This window comes from Rhinatrema bivittatum, chromosome 10 (assembly GCF_901001135.1).
Source record: "Rhinatrema bivittatum chromosome 10, aRhiBiv1.1, whole genome shotgun sequence".
NCBI lineage: Eukaryota > Metazoa > Chordata > Amphibia > Gymnophiona > Rhinatrematidae > Rhinatrema > Rhinatrema bivittatum.
In genome coordinates this window covers 104,700,791-104,714,408 of record NC_042624.1, presented here as the reverse complement: position 1 = coordinate 104,714,408, position 13,618 = coordinate 104,700,791, and the positions used below count along the sequence as shown (strand labels likewise).

At 40.7% G+C, this 13,618-nt stretch overlaps 1 protein-coding gene across 2 annotated transcripts in view; it reads right to left on the bottom strand.

The window, feature by feature from the left end:
* Positions 1-1,325: 1,325 nt before the first annotated feature.
* Positions 1,326-13,618, bottom strand: part of PSMA4 (proteasome subunit alpha 4) — a 30,210-nt gene continuing 17,917 nt past the window's right edge. For both annotated transcript variants that reach the window (XM_029618439.1, XM_029618440.1), the window contains exons 7-10: positions 10,380-10,468; positions 8,303-8,433; positions 3,545-3,668; positions 1,326-1,650 (exon numbers count right to left, since the gene is read on the bottom strand). In XM_029618439.1, the coding sequence (XP_029474299.1) occupies positions 1,493-1,650; positions 3,545-3,668; positions 8,303-8,433; positions 10,380-10,468 (502 nt within the window). In that variant the 3' untranslated portion in view covers positions 1,326-1,492. The remainder of the gene's footprint in view (positions 1,651-3,544; positions 3,669-8,302; positions 8,434-10,379; positions 10,469-13,618) is intronic.

Below are 13,618 nucleotides of genomic sequence, written 5' to 3'. Positions count from 1 at the left end.
AGTGGAGCCGGATTTCCTCTACTGTCGGGGGGGGGGGGGGGGGGTGCCTTGTTTCGGTTCCCTCAGAACCTCCTCGCACTGTAGGCACAGGGCAGTAGCCACTTCGTGTTTCACAGCTCTCAGGTGGCAGGCTGGGCAGAGGGCTTGTCCCTTGGCAGATGGTGCCATGATTTGTGTGCATAGTCATTCAAAACTCATCTGTGCGCTTGTATGCGCGCGCCGGGAGGCTTAGATATGCGCTCCGGGTTCGCCGATGCTGTGCGTGCAAGTTGCGAAAGATGTGCGTGCAGGCCACCATGTGCGCTTATAGAGATGCACCCGCCGCCGTGCGCACAAGTAGTTTATTCGCCCGACTCGCCGCTGTGCGCACGGCTCAGTTGTGCAGAGAATACGGCGATCAAGGGGGGAAATGGCACCAACGACCACACGGGCAAGATGGCAGCTCCCCCGAAGGGTCTCCACGTGGGAGGACCCTCGTACCTGATTGGGGTCTAGCCTGGATAGGGCTGCTCAACCCGATAGGACAGACGCCGGATGGCGATCTGTGCGGCTATCCGAGCCTCAGAGACCGGAGACTTTAAGAAACGTTTTCTACCTTACCTTGTCTCAGCGCTTCCCGGTCTCTGGCTGTGGGGGGTAGAGGAAAAATACTTTCACCGCCACACTCTGTATTGCACCTGCTGCCTCTCAGCCATTCCCGGTCCTGGGGGCTAAGTCCATGGGAGGATGAATAGCCTAGTGGTTAGAGCAGGGGGCTACGAACCAGGAGACCAGGGTTCGAGTCCCACTGTCGCTCCTTGTGACCTTAGGCAAGTCACTTTACCCTCCATTGCCTCCTTAGATTGTAAGCCCTCTGGGGATAGGGAAATACCTACAGTACCTGAATGTAAACCGATGTGATATCCTAGATCGAAGGTCGGTATATAAAAAATAAATAAATAAATGCCGGGAACCGGCTACCAGACTGAAGCTTTACCTCTGAGGGATCTCGGAAATCCCCTCAGGAATTCTCGACTGGGGGAGGGACCCTTAGGTATCACCGCAGGAGAGCGGGGCTCATCTGTAGAGGTAAGATTATTTCTTTCATCTTTGGATTTTCTAACGCTGGGCAAGCGTGTGTAGATTCCCAAACTGCTATGGAGACGAAGAAATACTGAAGAGCAGAATATGCAGTGCTGGCCTTAGATTGAAATCTCCAACTGCTATCAGTACACTATACCCATTGGTCCTGCGTCCATCTGCTACACACTAGGAAAGGAACACTTGGGTCTTTAAGCTGTCGTCGTTTACTATGTTATATATTTTGTTAAAAAAAAATAAAATGAGACAATTTCTTCAAGTTTTATTCCAGAATAAAAAAGTACACACAGAACTAATTCTGAAATTAAGAATCAAACCCTATGTTACAAGTATGCTTGAAGAGTAATTACTGTCACTCACTGCACAAGAAAGTACAGAAATGAAAATAGTCAAATCGTCTATAAAAATGCACTCATATTTTATCCTTTTCTTTTTGCTCTCTTTCCTTTTTCTCTCGTTCGGCCTTTGCTTCTTCTTCCTCATGCTTTTTTATTAACTCTTCTACCTCCTTTTGCTTCAGAACTCTTATTTTCGTCTTTCCATTCTCTCTCGTCAATGTTGCAATTTCAACTGAAACATAATTGAAAATTAATTAGCAAGTCCAGGCCCCTGGCAGTCTGTGTTTTCAGTAATACAAGGTTGACAGGCTCAAGTGCAAATTATCTCCATTGGTCAACAACCACCAAAAATTTTTTAACTAAGGACAGACGTCTTTTCATTTTGTGAGGGTTTACAGAATGCAAGGACTACCACCAGGTCCAAGCAGAGGAGGCATGGCTAGAGGAGCTGGAGCTAGAGCCCAAGACTAAGACCAGGAGCTACCACGAGACAGCAAAGGAGAAACTGGGGGACTGGGGAGAGGGAAAAAGGGGAACAAAAAATGTTAAATTAAAAACTTTCAAGTATCTGAAAATCTGCATCATATCTCCCCTGCACCTCCTCTCTTCCAGGGAATACATAGTTAGATCCTTCAGCCTCTCCTCATAAGTTTTCCAATACTGACAATACACCATTTTGGTTGCCCTTCTCGAGATTGCCCCCGTCCTGTCTCTATCCTTTCTGAGATATGGTCTCCAGGAGGGCTCTAGGTGAGCTCCTACAAGAGCACTAGCAGCTCCTTTTTCTTCCTAGTTATTCCTCTCTCTATGCAGCCCCGCATTCTCGCTTTAGCTCTGGTCTTCAGATTGCCAGACACTATTGTCGCAAGGTCCTTCTCCCAGTCCGTGCACATCAGTCTTTCACCCCTCATCACATACAGCTCTTTTGGATGCATGATTCTGCACTTCTTGGCATTGAATCCCAGCTGCCAAGTCTTCAAGCTTTCTTAAATCACTTTTTTATTCTTATGGGATTTGGTTCTTTGTATTTGAAATAACTTGCTGCGTTTAGCTATAATGTTAGATTATACTTATCCTGGAGGCTAAGGCCTTCTTTTGTGTAAACTGGGAATACTGGCTGATGGATGAGTGTTGGTGTGTGAGTAAGGATGCATGTGGTGAATGGTTAGGGATGGTGGATGGGGTGTGCGCTGTTTTGTTTTATAAAATATGGCAAAATAATAAGCCGCAAGATCGAGTACTGTTAAAGTGTTTTGTTTACTTGTATTCATACAGTTAGACTTTTTTTTTCATTTTGTATATTTTGTACCCAAAATTGTGGGATTGCTGTACTGTCATTTGTGGTTTAATAAACAGATCTTAAAAAAAAAAAAAACCAAAACAAAACACTTCATTCTCTCTTCTCCTTCAGGCATACCCACTCTTGCAGATCTTAGTATCATTCGCAAATAGACAAAACGTTACCTACTATCCCTTCTGCAATGTCGCTCACAAAGATAATGAACAGAACCAGTCCTAAAACCAATCCTTGTGGCACCATTCTCTCTTCAGAGTAGGTTCCATTTACCATTACACACAGTCAGTTTGTAATCCACTCCACTACCTTGGCGCCCACTTCCACAGGGCCTCCATCTTCCAGGCACAGTGGTTCTGAGCTTTCGTGGCCATCCAACTACAGCTGCAGGAGTCTTTATCTAGACCCAGACAACTCGAATATCCATAATGGACACATGGCACACACAAATACAGGCCCTTAAAACTGCTTACCACAGTTTCCTTGGCCTTGGAATTTTCTATTTCTTTTTTTATTTTAAGAACCAGAAAGTTTTGTTGAGGTGCTGCAGAGGCAGCAGAAAAAGATGTAACGAGGCAGAATTAGGCCAACTAACAAGATCAAAACCAAAAACGAAGAGAGACTGGGGACATATCCATCTGGTAGATCAGCCTGGGGCAGCGGGCATGTGCGCATCTCCCATGCATGTTCCGACAGCTGGGTCCACTTTGGCGCCGGAAGACACATTCATGTGTTATGGCTGATTAATGCCTGCTCATCACCGGACAGCATCTTTACACAAAGGTATCAGGTAACATAAAATACGCTGCACTGGCTAACGCAGCCCCCTTACCTTTCTCAGCTGACAGCTTGCTGACATCCATGGTCTTGTTTAGAACTTTGACAGCTAAAGCGAGGGCAGACTTCAAGCCCATTTCGCCTTCTTTGTAGTCTTGTTTCAACATTGATACAGCGGCCTGCAAATTAGACCATATATATATATATATATATATATAAATACAGTAAGTATCAAATGCCTTGCTAGGCAGCCTGATTCCAGAGCTCTTAGACACTCATGTAGCAATTCTTTTTATCCTAAATGAGTCAGGATTCAACTTTCTTGAAAAGTGAATATTTTACTTATAGGGAGTAGAAAAATATTTGGTGATATAAAACCACCCATTTTCACATTTCCTCTTTGTGACTTAGCAGTACAATTATAAAAAAACCCCCACTCTCTTTCTAAAACCTGTTTCAGAGGACTTTACATTAAAACGAATTAACTCACCACCTTTCAAAAGGAAACTACATGCTTATACTTAGTTATGTGTAGCCAATCATAGGTAAAACAGTACATGCATATTCAAAAATCAAACACTGTGTATGCTGTTTCATTCCACGTCCTCAGGAACACCTTTTTCCCATGGTACATGAGCTGTGAAAGCCCTGGGTACTTTTAACCTCTCTAAGGAATGTAAGACTATAAGATTTCAACAACAAAAAATTCAACGTGTACTAGTTAGACAATTCACAGTTATCAAGGACACACTTCCTTATTCCAACACAAATTTTTGGACGTGAGATTCATAGACCTTCATACTAGGCATCATAGTGTGGTAAAATTTTTACCTGTGTCACTCTGCCTTCTATATAATCATAGGTCAGTCCATTTCATTTTTTGTATTTTTCTTAATGCAATTAAAACACCCGGTGATATAAAACTTTTTTTCAATTGTGGATTAGAATCATTAACCAAACTTATCTGTATATCGCCATATTCAGTTCATGCTTTTTTGCTTCTTCCCGTATCTGGTCTTTGTCAAGCTCTGATGCCCTTAGTTAAATCAGCAATACATAAATTATTCATATTGCTGAAAATTGCCCAATTGGGCAATTCATATTGCTGAAAATTGCCATGAATAATTTACGTATTGCTGATTTAACTAAGGGCATCAGAGCTTGACAAAGACCAGATACGGGAAGAAGCAAAAAAGCATGAACTGAATATGGCGATATACAGATAAGTTTGGTTAATGATTCTAATCCACAATTGAAAAAAAGTTTTATATCACCGGGTGTTTTAATTGCATTAAGAAAAATACAAAAAATGAAATGGACTGACCTATGATTATATAGAAGGCAGAGTGACACAGGTAAAAATTTTACCACACTATGATGCCTAGTATGAAGGTCTATGAATCTCACGTCCAAAAATTTGTGTTGGAATAAGGAAGTGTGTCCTTGATAACTGTGAGTGTTTGCCGTGGGACGATTTTCCTATCACTAGACAGACAGGCTTGTTTGAGGCTAAGTCAAGCTAGTTAGACAATTAACATAACACCCAGAAACGCCAAACAAATTTTGTAAGACCCTCTATTCACGGGTAGACATATTATGTGTTCAAACCGTTTCTCATAGGGGTCACTATTGCTTTAATCATTTATATACTCAATTTTTGTTATGTTTTTCAAAGTTTTTTTCAAAGTTCCTCAAAAAATTTTTAGGCACTTGCCAATCAAAAATAAAAACGGGTACTTATCCGCACTGAAAAGGTTCCAGGTAACCCGACATGGCCATGTTTCGGACCGCTGTCCTGCTTCAGGGGAAAAGAAGGCAACCGATTCAGATACTTGTAGCAAACTTCTTCTTGCGGCGTCTTTATTCCGTGCCGGTCAATTTTTTCAAACAGGCTGCATTTCAGCCCGCTGTGCTTCAACAATGGCAGACAAACGGAAGTTATTTATACGAGTACCAGCGCTTAGTACCACCTCTTCCGGTGACGGATAGTAGTTCCCTCTCACGTCCTTACGTCCAAACGCTGTCAGTCTGATTATAATCTCTCTTTATATACCTAAATCACATGCTCTAGACTCACAAATTGTGAAAGAAACTGGGAAAATAACTGTCCATATGGCGCTTCAATAAGCGGCAATCTCTGTCACAGCCGTTCTATATAACAGCATGATGCGTCCCAGGGCAGCAGTTCTCTGTCACGTTCTCTCCCGATGCGTGTTGGTAAATCAAAAGCGGCTGTGTTCTCTGTCACGTCCTCTCGCGCTGTTTGATTGAAAACTGCATAGTGCATCCCAGGTCGGCGGTTCTCTGTCACATCCTCTCCCGGAGTGAACTGATACATCATGTACCATTGATTCTCGATCGCATCCTCTTACCCATAACAATTGAAAATGGTTCCTGAAAGCCTATTCAGGTATTACAGCTGTCCATGCACATTGTATCACAACTATATAGTTTAACACACAACAACTATCCGGATATTTTGATCTATTCTAGTTGTGTCAATATGGTGGAACGCGCAAGTCTTATTAGAAATACAACATTAGTCAAATGAGAGAATACCAGTTGATTCTCTCATTTAATCCGTTAGGATCCACAGTGTTCAGGTGAAAAATCCAGAAATGTTCTCGTCGGTTCAAATAGGACTGTATGTCTCCCCCCCCTAGGGTTTTGATCCACTTGTTCCAAAATGGACCACCGCAAGTCAGTAAATTGGTGGTGTTGATTAATACAATGTTGCACTAAAGGAGCGGCAAGTTTTGATGTGCTAATGCAACTTCTATGTTCAATCAACCGCGTACGTATTTTTCGCTTAGTGCGGCCAACATAAGCCAAGTTGCAGGGACACTGTATGACATATACAACGCTCATTGAATCACACGAAGTCCATCTGTCATGCCGAACCACGACTCCTGAATGGAGCGCCCGCCATTGTTCTCCTGTAAGGGTTTGTCCACACATATCACAAGTCCCACATGCTTGATGGCCTCCAGAGGGAAACCGATTTGTAGTGGAAGAAAACCGGGAATGAACAATGCGATCCCTAATATTCTGTCCTCTGAAATAGGCGAATCTCGGACTGGTTTGAAATACCGTATGCAACATTAGAACTTTCCAATGTTCACGTACGATATTGACCACTTCATTCACATGACGTGAATATTTCAAAGTGCAAGTCAGATCTTGATTATAGGGACGTTGCTGGTAGAGTAACAACAAATCTCTATTAGCGAAGCGGGCTCTCTTATACGCCCTCCTTATTACTCCCCGCGGATAGCCTTTTTGCACAAATCTTGTAGAGAGAACTAAGATTTGCCAGGCTGGGGCAGACCTGAAAGATCCACTGAGCCCAACAGTGGCCAAATAAGGTCACAAATACTCGGCAGATCCCAAAGAGTACAACCAATTCCTTGTTGCTAAATTCCAGGGATAAAATGGTAGGTTTCCCTGCCGGCACCTGGCTAATAATCATTTATAAACTTTTCCTCTGGAAACTTGTCCAACCCCTTTTTAAACCCAGCTAGGCTGCATGCCTTGATCACATTCTCCAACAACAAAATGCATAGCTTAATTGTGCATTAAGTGAAAAAAATATGATCTGCTACCTACCAGAATCATGGTGTGTCCACTAGTCCTAGTACTAACTGAAAGGGTAAATAGCCATTCCCTATTTACCTGTTCCACCCTACTCATGATTTTATAGACCTCCATCATATACCCTCTAAATCATGTCTTCTCCAAGCTGATGAGCAAGGAGGGAATTTTCTAATCAGATCAATTTATCCAGATAAACATAATGGCTATTTTCAAAGCCATTTATCAGGCTTACAATTTTTGAGAAAAATATTAAGAGAGATCCCTGTGGTATGGATCTCTAGAATTATATCTGTTCTTCCCTAAGTGGATTACCCTTACTTATGGCCTGCCTACACATATTCCATAACACAGAGCCAGCTAGGGGTGCACTGCTAAGGAGTTCCTTCATTTGCCACTTTGCGGTTTTGGAGAAGATCCTGTAAAAGGTTTTTGTATATCACTTTTCTGAAATGTTATTGTCCTTTCATCTATTCACTCTGTGGGTTAATGAAGTGAGCCTCCCCTTCAGCTTTATATCATGGAAAGGCGAAATTAATACTCCACCCGATAATTTCCTTTTCTCTAAGGAAGGCAGGATAATCTACACAACTGGGTTATGCACCTCTACCAGCAGATGGAGATGGAGTAAAAGCTGACGTCCTGCCCTGACATCATCATTCTCTGGAAAAGTCAAACTGGATATATGAGAACATGATTAATAGTCAACCAGAAATGTTTCCACACAAATTTGTCTAATCCCTTTCTGAACTACACTATACTATTTGCCACCAAAACGTTCTGTGGCAATGACCTCCACAAGCTGTCTACGCATTGTGGGAAGAAGTAGTTCCTCTTGATTATTTTAACTCAGCCATTTCCTAGGTGATTTGGCTGCTCCCTAGTTCTTGTAGCATGCACACTTTTCTCCATTTCTTTCTTGATTTTATATTTGTCGGTATATCTCCCCTCAGTTGACGTGTCTTAGCTGGGTCCTCTCTTCATATGGAAACTGTTTCCTATCCCTAGTCATCCTTATTGCCCCCTTCTCTGTGCAGCCGTGAGCCACCTCTCACCACCTCCTCAGAAAACACGGCCTCCACATTCTTTGCCATCTTTCTTCTCACTCAACATTAGCGCAAGCCGGTTTGGCACTTGGCAACTCTTGATGTATCGTGCAGTTTGGTTTACATTAAGGAACTCCTATTTGCTAGCAGCTTTTTTCAATACATTAAAAACTTACAGCACTGTTGTTTCCAATGCAGGTGGCCTTCCATCCTCCATAATTTCCACTGGGATCACTCTGGTACAGCTGAAATCCATAATGCTTATCCCAGCCAATATAAAGAAGTGAAACACCAAAAGGACGCTTTCCTGTTAAAATTCACAACGATTACTGATGAAAATGACTTTAAACACACACTCAAAAGTCAGAAAACGCCAATATTCTTCAAAACTACAAAGCAGGAGCTCATTCTAAATCCCACACTTCTACTCAAACTTCACTAGCTGCTACTCGCTTTCTGCATCAACTTGTAAGGTATTGGTCTTGATCAATCATGCACTAAACCCTCCTTCACTCTAATCCCTTCTCCTCGGAGGATTTCTTTTACGTAACTTTGCAAAACTGTGTTCCAGCTAAATTTAGGTCTTTCAGTGATCTTGCCCCCTTGCTGGGGCAAACAGATCCCCCTAATCTACTGGTAGTACCTAAATACTATATATTTTCTATATATTTCATCATTCCTAAACTTAATAGGAATGTGCATGTGTTTTAAACAAATGGCACACCTGAACCAAAAGTGAAAATTTAGGGATATTTTCATGTCATAGTTTAAAACCTTCTCCAGCTCACACAGATTCCTGGGGCCTCCTCGCTCCCTTTCCCCTCAAAAAGCTATGAGGCATGAACTTAATCTGCTGAATGAGCCAAACCCAGATGGGGCCTTCCCGGGCACCTCTCACCTCCAAAAAAAAAAAAATTTGCTGGCACCTGGGACTGCCCCAGCCCTCAATTACCCCTAAGTCCTGAAGATAGAAAGGGGCAGGAGTGATGCCCACTCACTCCTGCCATGCTGCAATGCTTTTAAAAATGGCACTAGCGAACCTGAGGCCAGTGCCAAAGTAATTTCTATTTGGTGTTAGCCTCAGGACCATTGGCTCCATTTTTTAAAGCATCACAGTGGGGCAGGAGCAAAAGGGGCATCGCTCCTGCCCCTTTTTCTTCAGGACCACCAGAGAAGGGGTAAGTTGAGGCCAGAGAGGCTCTTGGCTGGGCCCCCAACTCAGTCTAGCTAAGTAGGCCTGGGTCCCACAGTTCTCTTGGAGGACAGGAAGGGGGTTGGAAGGCCTTAGCGAGGCTCCGTTTTGATTCTATTTTAATGTTTTATTTCAGTTTGGGAAATGAACCAAAAAACAATCCTCAATGAAAAAAACAACCCAAATACATTTGGCCTGCACATCCCTAAAACTTAATTTTAAATTCTTTGCTTAGCTCTCAACTTCCATTTGTACACCTCCTTTTATTATACACTTCACATTTTCTGAAACCCACACCTTTGTTTTATTTGCTGATTTTTTTTAATTTTTTTTTTAAATTTCATTATGCATATCTAATGTACTTAAAAAGAATAAGGAACATCTCAACTTTAGCAAAAAATAAACTATCAAAGTCATTAGTATACACCTAACACATTAGTGATAAATTAGCTCAACTTATTCAGCCAATTACATCAGTGAATAGGCTGGATTACACGTGTTGTGTAATAGTGTGCATTTATGAAACCTGAATATTGTTAAAAGCCAGTTAAAAAGAACAGTTTTAATTTTCCTTTTAAATTCCTTATAATTCGTAGTCTAATATCATTTGGTATCGAATTCCATATTATGGGGCCAGCTACTGAAAAAGCACGTCTGCGTGTCATATCAAGTCTAGCCATTGTGAAGGTTGGTACTTGAAGTAGATTTTTGTGCATTGAACGAAGATTTTTATTCGCTTGGTAAATACGAAGTTGGGTGCGTGACCAAGCTGAAATAATGCACAAGTCTCCTGGGACCCACTGATTGAGAACCACTGTTTTATCTGTAAGTCTTACAAAAAAAAAATAATAATTTGAGGATTTTTATTTTACAAGGCCTGAAGCCTGAGAGAGGATGCCTCACTACTGGCAGTGTCAACTTCCTTCTGCTGCTGACAGCTACAATAGCTTCCACAATTTTTAGAGTCACCTGAAGGAAAATCCATATCCGGCTTAGAGCCTTACAAAACAAAAAATTCCCAGGCCCTATTTATCAGATAAAAAAATGAACAAACTCAGTACCTCCAAACTGCGTATAAGCTTGCTTGATATCACACAGAGCAGTAACCAATTGTTCACACGGTATAGGCTCTTGATACTGCAGAAGATATCTAGGATTTAAAAAAGAATGACTATTAGAAAACCACTACAGCAGTCAGAGTGTATGTAAAGGAAGACAAAGAATTTAGTTTCTGAAATCACTTTAGAAATTCATCATCTAGGCTTGTAGCTGAAACAAGTTTGGGCGTCAGCAGTGCCATAGACCTTTACCATAAGAGCCCTGGCAACACCTCTCTCTAAAGCAAAGTTGAACTATTTCTTAAGTGACAATAAATGTATTATTAGGAGATTGTATTTCCTGGGCAAAAGTGAGACATCATGAATGCATCATCAAGTAATCACAAGAGAAAATTAACCCATCCCTCTTTAGAAGTGTTCAGTAAATCACTATACAAGCATGTAGCAATCAGAATACTACTATTGTCACTTTCTTGTATTAAAAATGTAAAAAAAAGAAAAACATTTTTGGTCCATTGTATTGGAAAGTATGTGGCAAAATGTTTTGTATGACAAATTATATATCTGATGGCCTCCATTTTTTTTTAACTATTTTAAGACATGAAAGTTTATCTACAATTACTTCATAGGAAGAGGCAAATTTTTTAATCATGATTTTTAAGTACTAGAACATTTCTCTTCCTGAAAACAGAGTTGCTGGTCCAGACACAATTAAGGGAGTTCAATTTTTTAGTAACTGGAAAATGTTTCTATTAATTGTAAAAGCACTAACATTCTTAGGATGAAAGGCAAGTTTGTGTAAAAAAAAAAAAAAAGAAAAAACTACAGCATTGCTGCAGAAGAATTAGATAAAGATGCGGGAATTTGGTAACTACCAATAAACTACTACTACTCTGCTACTCTATTACATTAATAGGCTGAAATGTAAATATTGCTCGGTTCTATCTCTCCCCTCTTCCAGCTCCAAGTTAATTTCCCTATTTTATTGTAACTTTCTCACATCCTCTATCTGATCCACTATATCTAAAGTTCAAGGTTCTTATTGAGAACATTGTTTACGTTTATTGAGAACATTGTTTACGTTACGTTATGCTTTACACACTCTGTTAATTGTAAACCGGGTTGATGTGATGCATGTCATGAAACTCGGTATAACAAAAACAATAAATAAATAAATAAATATAAGATTAAGATGGTGCGCTACTGCCATGGAATACCTACTGAAATACAACTGAGGGCTTCTAGAAGCCCTTATTAAAGTCAACCATTTGCAATATAGAAACAGAAAAGGCAGAAAAACACCAATTGGTCCATGCAGTCTACCCATTTGAACTTTTCATTCTATGGAAAATGCTTCCATCTGACCCTGTATCCAAGTCTGCAAGACTCTGAATGTTTGTACCAGATCCCCTTTTCCCATCCTTCTTCTAGAGGACGTGCATCACAGCCTCTCAGCATCTCTCTTACAATGTAGGCCATGTACCATTTTTGTGGTCCTCATGTGAACTGCCTTTTGTAGCTGTGGTCTCCAGAACTGAACATAGTACTCAAAATGAGGTCTCAGATCAGTAAAGAAGTAATATTACTTTCCTCTTTCTACGCATTCAAGTGTACTATTGGCTTTCCCAAACATTGTGCCACACTGAGGTCATCAGATATAGTGACCCCCAGATCTCCTTCCTGATTGGCAATTACTAGTTCTTCACCTACAAAATGGTATTTAGCTCTTGCATCCCAAATACATGATTTTGCTATTTTTAAGATCTAGTTCCATATCTGTAATTTTTTTCCAAGATTTTAAAAATCAGCTTTCTCTACCAAAGTCTACTGTCGCAAATTTTCATACCATCTGCAAACAGGCACACTTCCACTTCTAAATATATATATTTTAACTCTATATGCTACCAATCGTTCCATGTAAATGTTATTCTACACTATATAATCACAATGTTCCATGTAAACAGATACGATGTGCAAACGGTTATCGGTATACAAAAGCCTTTAAATAAATAAATAAATAAATAGCTGGTCCCCAACATTATTTACAAAAACAGTGAACAAGACTGGGCATAGCACCAATTATTGTGACCTCACTGACTACCACTGTCTGGAGTTCTGTTTCTCAACCAGCTTCTCATCCAGGTTAGAAGTTTTGTCACAGATTCTAAACTTGCTGGCCTGCACACACTATTCTATCTAGCACAGTGTTAAGAGCCTAAATACCTTTCATAAAATTACACATTTCTAATACATCTCCGAGTAAGGAAATAAAATATCGAAGAGTTAACCAGTAAGTACAATATTTAGTCTTGAGCCTTACTGTTTAACATATTAGATCCCTTACAACAGCAGGAGCCTCATGGAAAGCATGCGGTGGAGGATGGAGCTACTTGCTGTGGGCTCAGGTAGATGTGAGAGAGGCTCTGGGTTGGCAGTGGTGCTTTCTGGATATGGCCCCAGTGGCAGGATCATTGCTCTCAACATGGCATTGATGCAACACAAAAAAAAAAGCATCCTTTGCAGGGAAGGAAAAAAAATTATACAACAGTATGAATATCCTCCCCCTTCAGTTCAATAAAGCCATCCTCAAACAAACGTAACACAAAATGTGCAGTTAAAACAAAACACACCTATTGTGTTCTATTGCATTGGGTTGGGGCTTGTATTTTCTGATTTAAGATGGACTGTAATAGAATAAGTGAGACTGGCAGTACAAGGTGATGATATATTAGAATGTCTAATTATTGTGAGCAAATTTTGGAGTTTTATATTAAATTCTGTGCAACCAGCTGGTTTGAAATGAGGATTTGGTGTGGCACTTATTTAATTTGGTTATTTTGGGGGATTACAATACTTAGCAACAATTCATGAGGGCAATACTGGTGTTTGAGACTATTTTATATGACTCGACTGTGTTCCTTTCCACTGTAAAACCAGATATGCTCACTGATGCCTAAAGAATTGAATGACAACCGAAAGTAAGACATAGATATGTGTGAATGGCCAGTTTGGGTTTAAATGTTCTGAGTGTGCTCCTTCTATTTTGCAGTAAAACTGATGGAGAACGAAGGCACAAGATGGACACCTAACGGCATGGCTGCATGACAGTGGGCGTCTCCTGATGCAGACATGATCGAAGCAAGGACTGCGTTGCAGTTAATAACTGTCCTCAAGCTTAGTGGATTTTATGTGCAAAAAAAAATTTTGAAAAAAGTGAATTAAGATGACTGGAGTGGAATAGC